This window comes from Euprymna scolopes, chromosome 17 (assembly GCF_053919585.1).
Source record: "Euprymna scolopes isolate OS-2025 chromosome 17, ASM5391958v1, whole genome shotgun sequence".
In the NCBI taxonomy this organism is placed as follows: domain Eukaryota; kingdom Metazoa; phylum Mollusca; class Cephalopoda; order Sepiida; family Sepiolidae; genus Euprymna; species Euprymna scolopes.
The window spans coordinates 92,421,439-92,434,973 of record NC_136498.1 but is presented as its reverse complement, the minus strand read 5'-3'; the positions used below and the strand labels follow the sequence as shown (position 1 = coordinate 92,434,973).

Here is a 13,535-nt window from a genome sequence, read left to right as displayed (position 1 = left end):
TATGGTCGAAGTTTTTAGACGTTAAACTCTCGGAAACCATGACAATCGATGGCTGTTATAACCTTGTCTTGGCAGCATTAAATTTAATAATTCGTTTTAGTTATTTTAACGTTTAGATAATAAAAATTGTTCACAACATACACTGCAGACATTTCAGTGAAGCAACTATTATCGTCAATTCGTATCAAACGGCCAGACATGAAAAGTTTTTTCTTTTCAAATAAGATAATATAAAAAATCATATTGTCTTGGATAATGGTTAATGGAGATATTTTCCTAAATACAGATTGGGGGTAATTTTCGAGGGATTCAGTCATTGCTTTGCATATTATTCAATAGCAAGTCTATCTCAAAAGTGTTGATTTGTTTATGCTTTGAATATCGTGGCATCGCCCACCCATACAAATCCTCGTCTAGTTACTATACATGCCAACAATTTTTCCTACTCTCTATCTGTACCGAAAACTAAACGAAGATTCCATGTTCAAAGTATCTTTTCTAGAACTGTCCATCTGTGCAACACAATACCTTGGGGCTACTTCTCAGCTGTCTATAACATGGTCGTTTTCAAGTCAAATGTAAATAAGATCTTGTTGAGCCATCCTCTTAAATAATTAAACCCTACCCAAGTTTCACTAGATCATCACATTTAAGCATTGGTAAATTGTGATCTCCAGTAAAAAAAAAAAAAAAATGATACGATGACATTGTGAACACGTATCTTTCATTTGCTAGCATAACTGAGGCGCAATAATACACTTGGTCATAAAAGAAATACATATCATATGTCTATTAGATTGCAGGTAAATAATAATCGTTTACCTCGAAACATATTCATATAGAAACATATTCTACTTGAGAAACGTGGTGCATATCCTATTATTTTTTTAATCATTGATTTTTTTTCCTGGATTAAACGATGATTTTATGAACCAAAGACCATGACGGAATTTTTGGCATTTTAATATAATCTGATATACCTGTAATAAATTATACGTTTTATTTAAAAATATTTAGAACTCGTTTCTCGGCATCAAGTCGAATTCCATTTGAGATATGTCTTTATCTATTTACCATTATCTATTAAGTAATTTATTATGTAATATTATTTAAAATAAGTCTATCATGTTGTTACGTAACAAACACTTTTGTTTATATGGAAACGCTTGGGTGACAAGTCGTAAAATTATGTTACTTCTGCCTCTTAGCTGACGAAACTTCAACTAGGAACATGTATTGATGCCATGCCCAGTGTGAGCATGCTAATGACTGAGGCAAATATAAGACATGCACACTCTTCTAATATTTATTGTTTTTAAGAGACACAGTTGGACACAAAGTCAATATAGGCCGGATAAAAAAGTTTGACGAAATCACGTGACTGCGGATGGAGATTTTTTTTTGTCTTTTTTCTGGCGATACTTCATGCAGAGATGACGTGTTCAATGAACCGTCTCCAATTTAGCTAATAATTTAGATGCAGCGAGACGTTCTGTCCGTCGGATTTTCTGCCTGCTTGTATCTTTTTCCTTTTACACGTACGCAAGTAACCCGTCCTTTTGATTTTTCTGTGTTCTCATTTTAATAAAGGTTTTTATAAATCAATATTGGTGTACGAATGGGTTTGACAGCAGACGGTTCAGAATCTATGCATAATGGTTTGTATAGTCATCGGCAAATGAAAATACAACAATGAAAACACAACCATATGGAAGCCTGGCTTTATCTCGAGGATGACTTACATTATTTCTATTCAGCACACAAGGTAGAAGTAGATAATAAACATATACATTTTAACGTAAACTGAATTTAATATTCTTCTATCTAATATATAAAAAGTTGTCTGTGTGTTTGGATGTTTGTATATCGATCTAAAACTTCATAAATACACAACAAACCCCTACAAAGTTTTCAATAGCATTTTGAATGTGTCCTAATTTTCATTGTTTCACTTTTCACATGCAATATTCTCTTTTCTCTTAATGCTACTTAACAGGTTCTGTTTAGGTTTTGTAGCATTGCTAGTCTATCACGGACAGTTTTCTGTGTGTAAGTGCGTTTGCATGTCTAAAAGTAAAAATGTAAAAACTAAAGAACCATGAGTTGGTACATTTTTTATCAGTATTGTCTTGGATGAATAATATCTAAAATTTAGAAAATAAATGAACTTTTTGGCTTTCAACTTTTTTTTTATTAGTAATCTGGAAAGAAAATATCGAATCATTCCTCGAGAAATCTATTATATAAGGAAGATCTGTCTCTGTGTATGTGTTCAACTAGAGAGAAATAGGCTGAGCAGAATAGAAAGATGAGGTTGGAAATAGGAAGAAAAAAATGAGAAAGAGAGACGATTAGAGAGAGGCTGAGAGATAGAGGTTTTTATAGAAATACATTACACCTTCGCTCAAAGTAACTTCGGGTAGCCCTACTAGTCTTACATATATAACGTACAATGACAGTTTCGCTATCTATCATCATTAAAATTCAATTTATTGTATAGATTTACCTTATATCTAATACTGCCTTTTCCATCGACAATATTGACTCAACCCAATCTGCTCTCTAACGTCATTTATCAGTCAGTCTTGATATTGATCTTCCTGGATAGATGATGTGACATAAGAGTCGGAAAGTGTGATTTGAAGAGCTAGTCCCCTATTGGAAGATAACTATGGCCTGCAAAAGTACATGAGACGGCCCGCCGACATTTTTTCACAGGGGCGTCTCAGGCTATTAGCAATAAAATAATCCATTTTCAAAAGGAGAATCAAAGTCTGGGAAGATGGGGTTGCTAGAACTTCAAAGGAACAAAGACACACACAAGTCAACAAGGAACATGTCATAGACTTTGTTGGTTTTGGTTTGCTGCGGAACAACGTCCATCTTTGTCGTTGTCTCGTTGTCTGTTTATGTACTTCACGAGAGATTGATAGCAAACTAGCGATATTAATAAAAAAAACTCAATAAATGTTATTTTTTACTTGCAGTCAAATCTTCCTTTTTAGATAGCACTTACCTTTGGACAAGGGTGAAACTAAGTGTAATCCAACGCTTGCACCTCCAGCGCTGTGGCCATCAATTGTAATGTGGTCTGGGTCACCGCTGAAATGAACAATGTTTTCTTTCACCCATCGGAAAGCGGCGATTTGGTCCAGCATGCCGAAATTTCCGGGTATATCGGAGTTTCCCGAAGACAAGAAACCTGATGATAAAACAACAGAAAAATAAAAGAATGAAATAATGATTAATACATGAAAAAAAAAAAAAAATAATGACAAAGAAAAAAACAAAAAAAGAATTATGAGAAACAAAATCAACTGCAGTTCCTATCGTTTTAAATTTAAATTTGCCAAAATCAGTCATTATTGCAGGCGGCGTTTCAACACGCACACACGCAAATGCATTTGGAATCATCAACAACAAAAACATTTTAAAGATTCTCCTTTAGGTCTAGCAGTATAGAAAAGATTACTATGTTCATTAAACGAATAATAGGAATATTTATCTTTGGTCATCATGTTACAAATTAAGGAACCTATGTGAGTTGCGATTAAGTTAGCGAGCGAAAATTTTGACAAGTATCACATTTAGTGCATGTCAGGATGACCCTCATCTGCAAGCATTATTGTTCCAGAGACGGATGACGTAAAGTTGAAACAAGGGGTAAATATAAAACGCCGTAGACTAAACAGAGAGACTATGAGAATTACGCCACGTTTTCGGGTGGAAAAAAAACTAAGGTTTTCAGATTATTCTCCATGTGGAGGCCGTGCGAATAGCATACGGCCAACAATGTAGCAATAATCTCTAAGCACAATGTTATATCGACGTTTCTGTCCGTGTGCATAATTTATTTCGGTAAAGTTAAAAAATTAAAAAGTAAAAAAATTTGTAAAGATAACATTCTCTCATTTATAAAAACTCTCAACGAACGTTTCCTTGCACCCTCTTACTTCATGCAAAGAAGCTTATTTCTGTAGTAATCTCTAGACAAAAAGACGCTTGCGAAAAAGAGCGACTATAAAAAAGACCAGCATGTACATAAACATCGGCACGCATGTCTAAAATCTTTTATTCTGTTGATGAAAATGTTACAATGGGTAAAGGCGCTGGAAAGAAATCAAAGGTGACCTTAGACCAGAATTCGAATTCTGTGAAAACTGATACTGTTATATCTAACTACACGGGTGAGGCTTGGTTAAGATAAAACGTCTATGTATATGGGCATAAAAGTATTTATTATAAATAATTTTTTAAAGTTCTCTGAACGGAAGAACACTGTGTAAGGAAAATATGGACAATTTCTAACTAAAGCAAATGTATGAAGTGATCCACACAGTCTTACACTCTATAAAAGTTTAATATATTCGTAAAATGAACACAGTCTTACACGCTATAAAATATATTCGTAAAATGAACACAGTCTTACATGCTATAAAAGTTTAATATATTCGTAAAATGAACACAGTCTTACACTCTATAAAATTTTAATATATTCTTAAAATGAACACAGTCTTACATGCTATAAAAGTTTAATATATTCGTAAAATGAACACAGTCTTACACTCTATAAAAGTTTAATATATTCGTAAAATGAACACAGTCTTACACTCTATAAAAGTTTAATATATTCGTAAAATGAACACAGTCTTACATGCTATAAAAGTTTAATATATTCGTAAAATGAACACAGTCTTACACTCTATAAAAGTTTAATATATTCGTAAAATGAACACAGTCTTACATGCTATAAAAGTTTAATATATTCGTAAAATGAACACAGTCTTACACTCTATAAAAGTTTAATATATTCTTAAAATGAACACAGTCTTACACTCTATAAAAGTTTAATATATTCGTAAAATGAACACAGTCTTACACTCTATAAAAGTTTAATATATTCGTAAAATGAACACAGTCTTACACTCTATAAAAGTTTAATATATTCGTAAAATGAACACAGTCTTACACGCTATACAATTTTAATATATTCGTAAAATGAACACAGTCTTACACTCTATAAAAGTTTAATATATTCGTAAAATGAACACAGTCTTACACTCTATAAAAGTTTAATATATTCGTAAAATGAACACAGTCTTACACGCTATAAAATATATTAGTAAAATGAACACAGTCTTACACTCTATAAAAGTTTAATATATTCGTAAAATGAACACAGTCTTACATGCTATAAAAGTTTAATATATTCGTAAAATGAACACAGTCTTACACGCTATAAAAGTTTAATATATTCGTAAAATGAACACAGTCTTACACTCTATAAAAGTTTAATATATTCGTAAAATGAACACAGTCTTACACTCTATAAAAGTTTAATATATTCGTAAAATGAACACAGTCTTACACTCTATAAAAGTTTAATATATTCGTAAAATGAACACAGTCTTACATTCTATAAAAGTTTAATATATTCGTAAAATGAACACAGTCTTACACTCTATAAAAGTTTAATATATTCGTAAAATGAACACAGTCTTACACGCTATACAATTTTAATATATTCGTAAAATGAACACAGTCTTACACTCTATAAAAGTTTAATATATTCGTAAAGTGAACACAGTCTTACACTCTATAAAAGTTTAATATATTCGTAAAATGAACACAGTCTTACACGCTATAAAAGTTTAATATATTCGTAAAATGACCAAGAGAAATATTTTCCAGTCGCCGTCACAGTGGCCATGTCGGATACAAGTCAGAGGTGAATGTAGTCCGGGATTCGAAAACTGCGATCGGTGATAAAGTTATATCTACTCATACTGATGATTGTTGATTAAGATGAAACATTTATTAAAACTGTTTATTTTAAATTTATTATAAATGTACAACTAGAGATATTGCTTACAATGACATATAGGTTTATAATAAATGCTCTCTTCTTGGGTCTTTATAATTCGTTAGATCGAAATCTTGACAGCAATTACTACCCTTTTCATAGCATTAAGAAGTTTTTGATTGAAAACATATTTATTACGTGTAATAGAAAAAAAACAGAAGTTATTAGTCTTCCTTATATATGATTTAGTTTGTTCAGAGTATTTCAAAGGCTTTAGTGGGCATAATATGAACAGAACCTCTAACAATATATCCTGTAAGCTTTAAGTACTTGACGTTTTCTAGAATGAAAATCGAAATAACGATTCTGACCATTATGTTTAGTACTATTATATCTTGATTTGAATCGTTCGAAGGGAACATAAAATGGCGCCAACTTTTCTGTACACGGAATTACTTTTACCTGTCATGTGACACATTTTGCATTGTTCAATATATATTAGACTTTTTATGCATATTAAACTATTACTCGTTCAAAACGAGCAAAAGTTATAGCCCGTTGACTTTGAATGGTGCTTTATGCAAAATGAATGGTAGAAAATGGTTAAATTTGTGATCATTTTTGCATTAAATACTAAGCCTTATCAATACCTAAAATTCGGATAAGCGTGGACCTATTTCTTTACTTTAAAATATAACAGAAAAAACATGAACTACTACTACTACTACTACTACTTTTACTACTACTACTAATAATAGTAACAACAATAACAAAAAATGAAAATTATAATTATAATAATAACTAATAAATAAACAAATACATAAAAATACGCTAGAATAACATAAAATGAAGGCACGGCAAAAAAAATAAAATAAATAAAATAGATAAATAAACAAATAATTGTCTTAAAAAAACAAATTAAAATCCATTAAAATCCATTAAAATTCCATTATTCTTGACTGACTTTTTATACCAGAAATTTTATCAATTTTTAATAAAATTTAAAATTTTCTAAAACCACACCATTCATTGCCATTTTTCTCTCGATCGATAAAACAATGAAATATTTTTTTAAAAAGTGCTTGAACCAATTATTAATTTTGGGGGCTAAATAAGATCTAGGATGACTTGCTATGCAAAAATAGAATATAAGTACCTGAATTTCAAATAATTCCAATTTTTTAAATCACTTCAGAGATTTGCATAGTGAAATTAAAAAAAAAAAAAAACAACGAAATTTAATGGTAGTTTAAAATAATCTACGGAGGTCTGGATAGGATTAAATAAACTTAATTTAGCCACGTATTATGACGATTAAGTGAAGGTTGAATTCTTTTTTCATTATCGATATATATATATATATATATATATATATATATATATATATATATATATATATATAAAATTTATTTATACAAACACTGATGGCGACATATGTGCATACATGTTTCTGTAATTACCCGCGGACGATTACAGAAACGTGTATGCACATATGTAGTCATCAATGTTTGTATAAATAAATTTAATATACCTGCTCTGTTCACTCATTGAGCACTTTTTGGTAGACACATGTTTCATTAGATGTACTTCTAGGAACCTAAATCTACTGGCTAAATATATATATATATATATATATATATATATATATATATATATATATATATATATATTTGTTGCCTACATAATCCCTAAAGTTAAGCAACGAGGAGGCTGGCCAGTATCAGATGTATGTGTTGAAAACAACCCCTGCATCTAGTATCACGGTTGGTCCACCATAGGTGAATTAACAAGAAATTGCCGAAAGTAATTACCGTATTTTTAGCAAAATGCACAGTTATTTGTCGATTTTTTGTAACGATTCTTCAAAGCATTTCATATTAAATTAGCAATATTAGCAATATTGGGAGTGGGTTCACTAAAAGAAAATTATTAATTTATTTTTCAAAGATATAAAAGTAGTGTTTTCCATAAAAATCATGTAAAAATATCATTTTTTGTTGTTAATTTTAAAGATAAAAAGCCAACAACTATATGGTCCGTCGACCGATTTTTGACTTTTTCCCTCATTTAAACCTCTGGCCTGATGTAAACCATGAGGGTAAAACAAGCAAATAACGTTTCATGACAAACGATGCATTAATTCGATTTCAGTTCTATTCAAAATCCGTATTTAGACATAAGTAAGTTTTGGAGAAAAATGAAAATACACGATTTTAAAGTTCGTTCGTCAATAATCGGTGAAAATTTCGTATTGATTGAATAATTACTTGATTTTTGGTAGATTTTTCAAGAGAGACGCCGTCAAAAGATACTTAACTCTCAACTTCCGTTTTCGCCGTGCCTAATAAAATGTAAATAAACATCTAAATTAAAACTATGTCAGCTCCGATCACAAAGAAATAAAAAAAACATCCTCACTGAACAAAAAAAACAAAAAAAGCAACAAAAAAAAAAACAAAAAAAAAAAACAGGTGCTCACAATCATTGGCTACAATAAATGGGTGTGAAGAACTAAGAACTAGTAAACTCAGTACAATGGGAATATATAAAAACACGAAACAACATCAATTCAATGCTATAGCCTAAAGAATCCTTACGAGGATGAAACGCGAAAATTTTGTGTAGCTTAATTGCCGTATATATTTTCAAAACTTGCTACCTAGTTATCGAACACTGTCAAAGTAAATGCTGAAAATATTTACATAAAATGTAGATACATAAAATAATAATCAGCTCTTCAAGCTATAGAATTTATTTCACCACGTGATAAAACAAATATGGAAAACGTCGCTTATCAAAATATCAACGCCTAGTAAACCATGCATACATTATGAAAAAATAAAAAGACGAACAAACGCGCCAAATGCGATCTTTCACACTTCTTTCCTTTCTTTAAACATGAACACCAAGACACAAAAGAATCCTGCGGATTCAAAAAAAAAATAATAATAAAAAAAATAAATGAAAAACTAGTAGGGTTCATTATTAAACTCGAAAATGACTTCTTAAATGATTCAAAGGATTTCCACAAAAAGCAAACAGTTTTCAAAAACAATTAGATAACATCGTAAGAAACGTAAAAAAACTCTTACAAAATCTTCGTAAAAGCGGATAAAACCAGAAATTTTTATCAAATAGATAAAGAAGAGTGTAATAAACTACTCAAAGAAAACACCATAAAAACAATAAAAAGAAATAACTAGATAAAAATGAATACAACTACAAAGATATAATTAATGCTGAAAATAAATAAATCACCGTTTAAGGAAAAGTCAGTAAACTAAACATGAAGGAAGCCACATCTAATAAATAAAAGGCTATATGTCTGTATCCATATTTTCAAACTCTATCTATACCAAAACTAAAAGTCGCAGAGCGACGCAAGATGCCTAAAAGAGGACTGTTTTATGGACGATTCTTTTATAGGTATTTAGTTTTATGGACCATTGTTTTATAGGTATTTAGTTTTATGGACCATTGTTTTATAGGTATTTAGTTTTATGGACCATTGTTTTATAGGTATTTAGTTTTATGGACCATTCTTTTATAGGTATTAGTTTTATGGACAATTCTTTTATAGGTATTTAGTTTTATGGACCATTGTTTTATAGGTATTTAGTTTTATGGACCATTGTTTTATAGGTATTTAGTTTTATGGACCATTGTTTTATAGGTATTTAGTTTTATGGACGATTCTTTTATAGGTATTTAGTTTTATGGACCATTGTTTTATAGGTATTTAGTTTTATGGACCATTGTTTTATAAGTATTTAGTTTTATGGACCATTGTTTTATAGGTATTTAGTTTTATGGACCATTCTTTTATAAGTATTAAGTTTTATGGACCATTGTTTTATAGGTATTTAGTTTTATGGACCATTCTTTTATAGGTATTAGTTTTATGGACCATTCTTTTAAAGGTATTTAGTTTTATGAACCATTGTTTTATAAGTATTTAGTTTTATGGACCATTCTTTTATAGGTATTTAGTTTTATGGACAATTCTTTCATAGGTATTTAGTTTTATGGACCATTCTTTTATAGGAATTTAGTTTTATGGACCATTCTTTCATAGGTATTAGTTTTATGGACCATTCTTTTATAGGTATTAGTTTTATGGACCATTCTTTCATAGGTATTTAGTTTTATAGACCATTGTTTTAAAGGTATTTAGTTTTTTGGACCATTCTTTTAAAGGTATTTAGTTTTATGGACCATTGTTTTAAAGGTATTTAGTTTTATGGACAATTCTTTTAAAGGTATTTAGTTTTATGGACCATTCTTTTAAAGGTATTTAGTTTTATGGACAATTCTTTTAAAGGTATTTAGTTTTATGGACCATTCTTTTATAGGTATTTAGATTTATGGACCATTGTTTTATAGGTATTTAGTTTTATGGACCATTGTTTTAGAGGTATTTAGTTGTATGGACCATTGTTTTATAGGTATTTAGTTTTATGGACAATTCTTTTATGGGTATTTAGTTTTATGGACCATTCTTTTATAGGTATTTAGTTTTATGGACCATTATTTTATAGGTATTTAGTTTTATGGACCATTGTTTTAGAGGTATTTAGTTGTATGGACCATTGTTTTATAGGAATTTAGTTTTATGGACCATCCTTTTATAGGTATATAGTTTTATGGACCATTGTTTTATAGTTATTTAGTTTTATGGACCATTCTTTTATAGGTATTTAGTTTTATTGACAATTGTTCTATAGGTATTTAGTTTTATGGACAATTCTTTTATAGGTATTTATTTGTATGGACCATTCTTTTATAGGTATTTAGTTTTATGGACCATTGTTTTATAAGTATTTAGTTTTATGGACCATTGTATTAAAGGTATTTAGTTTTATGGACCATTCTTTTATAGGTATTTAGTTTTATGGACCATTCTGTTATAGGTATTTTTTATGTCCAATTCTTTTATAGGTATTTAGTTTTATTGACCATTGTTTTATAGGTATTTAGTTTTATGGACAATTCTTGTATAGGTATTTAGTTTTATGGACCATTGTTTTATAGGTATTTAGTTTTATGGACCATTCTTGTATAGGTATTTTACTTTATTGACCATTCTTTTATAGGTATTTAGTTTTATGGATCATTATTTTATAGGTATTAGTTTTATAGACCATTTTTTATAAGTATTTAGTTTTATGGACCATTCTTTTATAGGTATTTAGTTTTATGGACCATTGTTTTATAGGTGTTTAGTTTTATGGACCATTCTTTTATATGTATTTAGTTTTATGGACATTCTTTTATAAGTATTAGTTTTATGGACCATTGTTTTATAGGTATTTAGTTTTATTGACATTCTTTTATAGGTATTTAGTTTTATGGACTATTCTTTTTTAGGTATTTAGTTTTATGGACCATTGTTTTTTAGGTATTTAGTTTTATGGACCATTCTTTTATAGGTATTTTGTTTTATGGACGATTCTTTTATAGGTATTAGTTTTATGGACCATTCTGTTTTAGGTATTTAGTTTTATGGACCATTCTTTTATAGGTATTTAGTTTTATGGACCATTGTTTTAAAGGTATTTAGTGTTATGGACCATTGTTTTATAGGTATTTAGTTTTATGGACCATTGTTTTATAGGTATTTAGTTTTATAGACCATTCTTTTATAGGTATTTAGTTTTATGGACTATTCTTCTATAGGTATTTAGTTTTATGGACCATTCTTTTATAGGTATTTAGATTTATGGACCATTGTTTTATAGGTATTTAGTTTTATGGACCATTCTTTTAAAGGTATTTAGTTTTATGGACTATTCTTTTATAGGTATTTAGTTTTATGGACTATTCTTTTATAGGTATTTAGTTTTATGGACCATTGTTTTATAGGTATTTAGTTTTATGGACCATTGTTTTATAATTATTTAGTTTTATGAACCATTCTTTTATAGGTATTTTGTGTTATGGACCATTCTTTTATAGGTATTTAGCTTAACTGACATTGTTTTTTAGGTATTTAGTTTTATGGACAATTCTTTTATAAGTATTTAATTTTATGGACCATTGTTTTATAGATATTTAGTTTTATGGACCATTGTTCTAAAGGTATTTAGTTTTATGGACTATTCTTTTATAGGTATTTAGTTTTATGGACCATTCTTTTATAGGTGTTAGTTTTATGGACCGTTCTTTTATAGGTATTTAATTTTATGGACCATTGTATTATAGGTATTTAGTTTTATGGACCATTCTTTTATAGTTATTTAGTTTTATGGACAATTCTTTTATAGGTATTTAGTTTTATGGACCATTGTTTTATAGGTATTTAGTTTTATGGACCATTCTTTTATAGGTATTTAGTTTTATGGACAATTCTTTTATAGGTATTTAGTTTTATGGACCATTCTTTTATAGGTATTTAGTTTTAGGGACCATTGTTTTATAGGTATTTGGTTTTATGGACCATTGTTTTATAGGTATTTAGTTTTATGGACCATTGTTTTATAGGTATTTAGTTTTATGGACCATTGTTTTATAGGTATTTAGTTTTATGGACAATTCTTTCATAGGTATTTAGTTTTATGGACCATTGTTTTATATGTATTTAGTTTTATGGACCATTGTTTTATAGGTATGGAACCGCTTAAAATAGCTTTTGAGGCATCAAAAATGGGTGAAAATCGAAAAAAATCGTTATACATTTTTTACATTCGTCTTAGTTTACTTTTACTTTTACATTTTTTATCCGTTCATACGCGTGTCACTTTGGTACAGTAGTAACATAACCAATTTTGACTACTACTGTTTTGGTTTCGATTCTAGTTGATGACATCCAAATATTTTTTTTACTTTTGAAATCACAACTCTATAATAATATATACGAAATCTTGACAAATTAAAATACCATATTTAAGCGTATTTTACGACCGAGCAAAGCCGGACATCCCCTCGCTAATCTTATTTAAAGACTTTACACCTAGTTTTAATAATAACCTTTGCACTCGCTGAATTAATCCGACCAAACGCGAATTAGGTAGAATTAGCAAAAAAATTTTTCTACAGTAAACAAGCAAATAAAAAAAACCTGAAATTAAATCAATGAGTGAATACTGTCGAAGCAATCGCTTGGATTAAACACTGCTAGTTGACAAGTATCCTTCCGATATGTTGTTTCATCGATAGCAATAGAATAATAGTCCAGATTGTTGAACATCCGCTCCAAGTCACTTCTGACATTTGCTGCAGCTCTACAATAGCTTCGTTACTATACTTGCCGACAAGCTGATAGCAGAAAATAATTCCCTTTTTTTCTGGACAAACATCTGATTTCAAAAATAATTCTTTGAAGAAATCTCCATTATTTCTGCAATTAGTTTTGACACTTCATAGCTAACGCGAGTATTTCATTTTTTTCAACTTTTCTAGTAAAAAAGGATGATTGCTTTGTTAAATTATTTCTCAACCGTGATACTTGTTCTCGGGATTTTCCGATAAAACTGTTATAATGATTATGACGAGTTTTATAATGTTGTTTAATATTTGAAACTTTCTTCACAGCAATGGTTTCTTGACAAATTAATCAAACACATTTTGCGAAATGTTCAATGAGAAAATAGTTATTTGTTCAGGTATCGTTAAAAGTTTGGCACTCGAAATCCACTTTTCTTCTCTTAGCTTCCATGAGTTTTTTTTTTGTTTAGACAAAAAAGACTTCTGGAAGAGAAAAAGAACAAACGTATGGTAATGTCCAGGTTTAAAG

At 29.3% G+C, this 13,535-nt stretch overlaps 1 protein-coding gene across 1 annotated transcript in view; it reads right to left on the bottom strand.

The window, feature by feature from the left end:
- Window positions 1–13,535, bottom strand: part of LOC145296842 (pyrethroid hydrolase Ces2e-like) — a 1,088,672-nt gene that overhangs the window by 101,061 nt on the left and 974,076 nt on the right. The window contains exon 4 of the mRNA XM_080142964.1: window positions 3,017–3,202. Coding sequence (XP_079999090.1) covers window positions 3,017–3,202 — 186 coding nt within the window. The remainder of the gene's footprint in view (window positions 1–3,016; window positions 3,203–13,535) is intronic.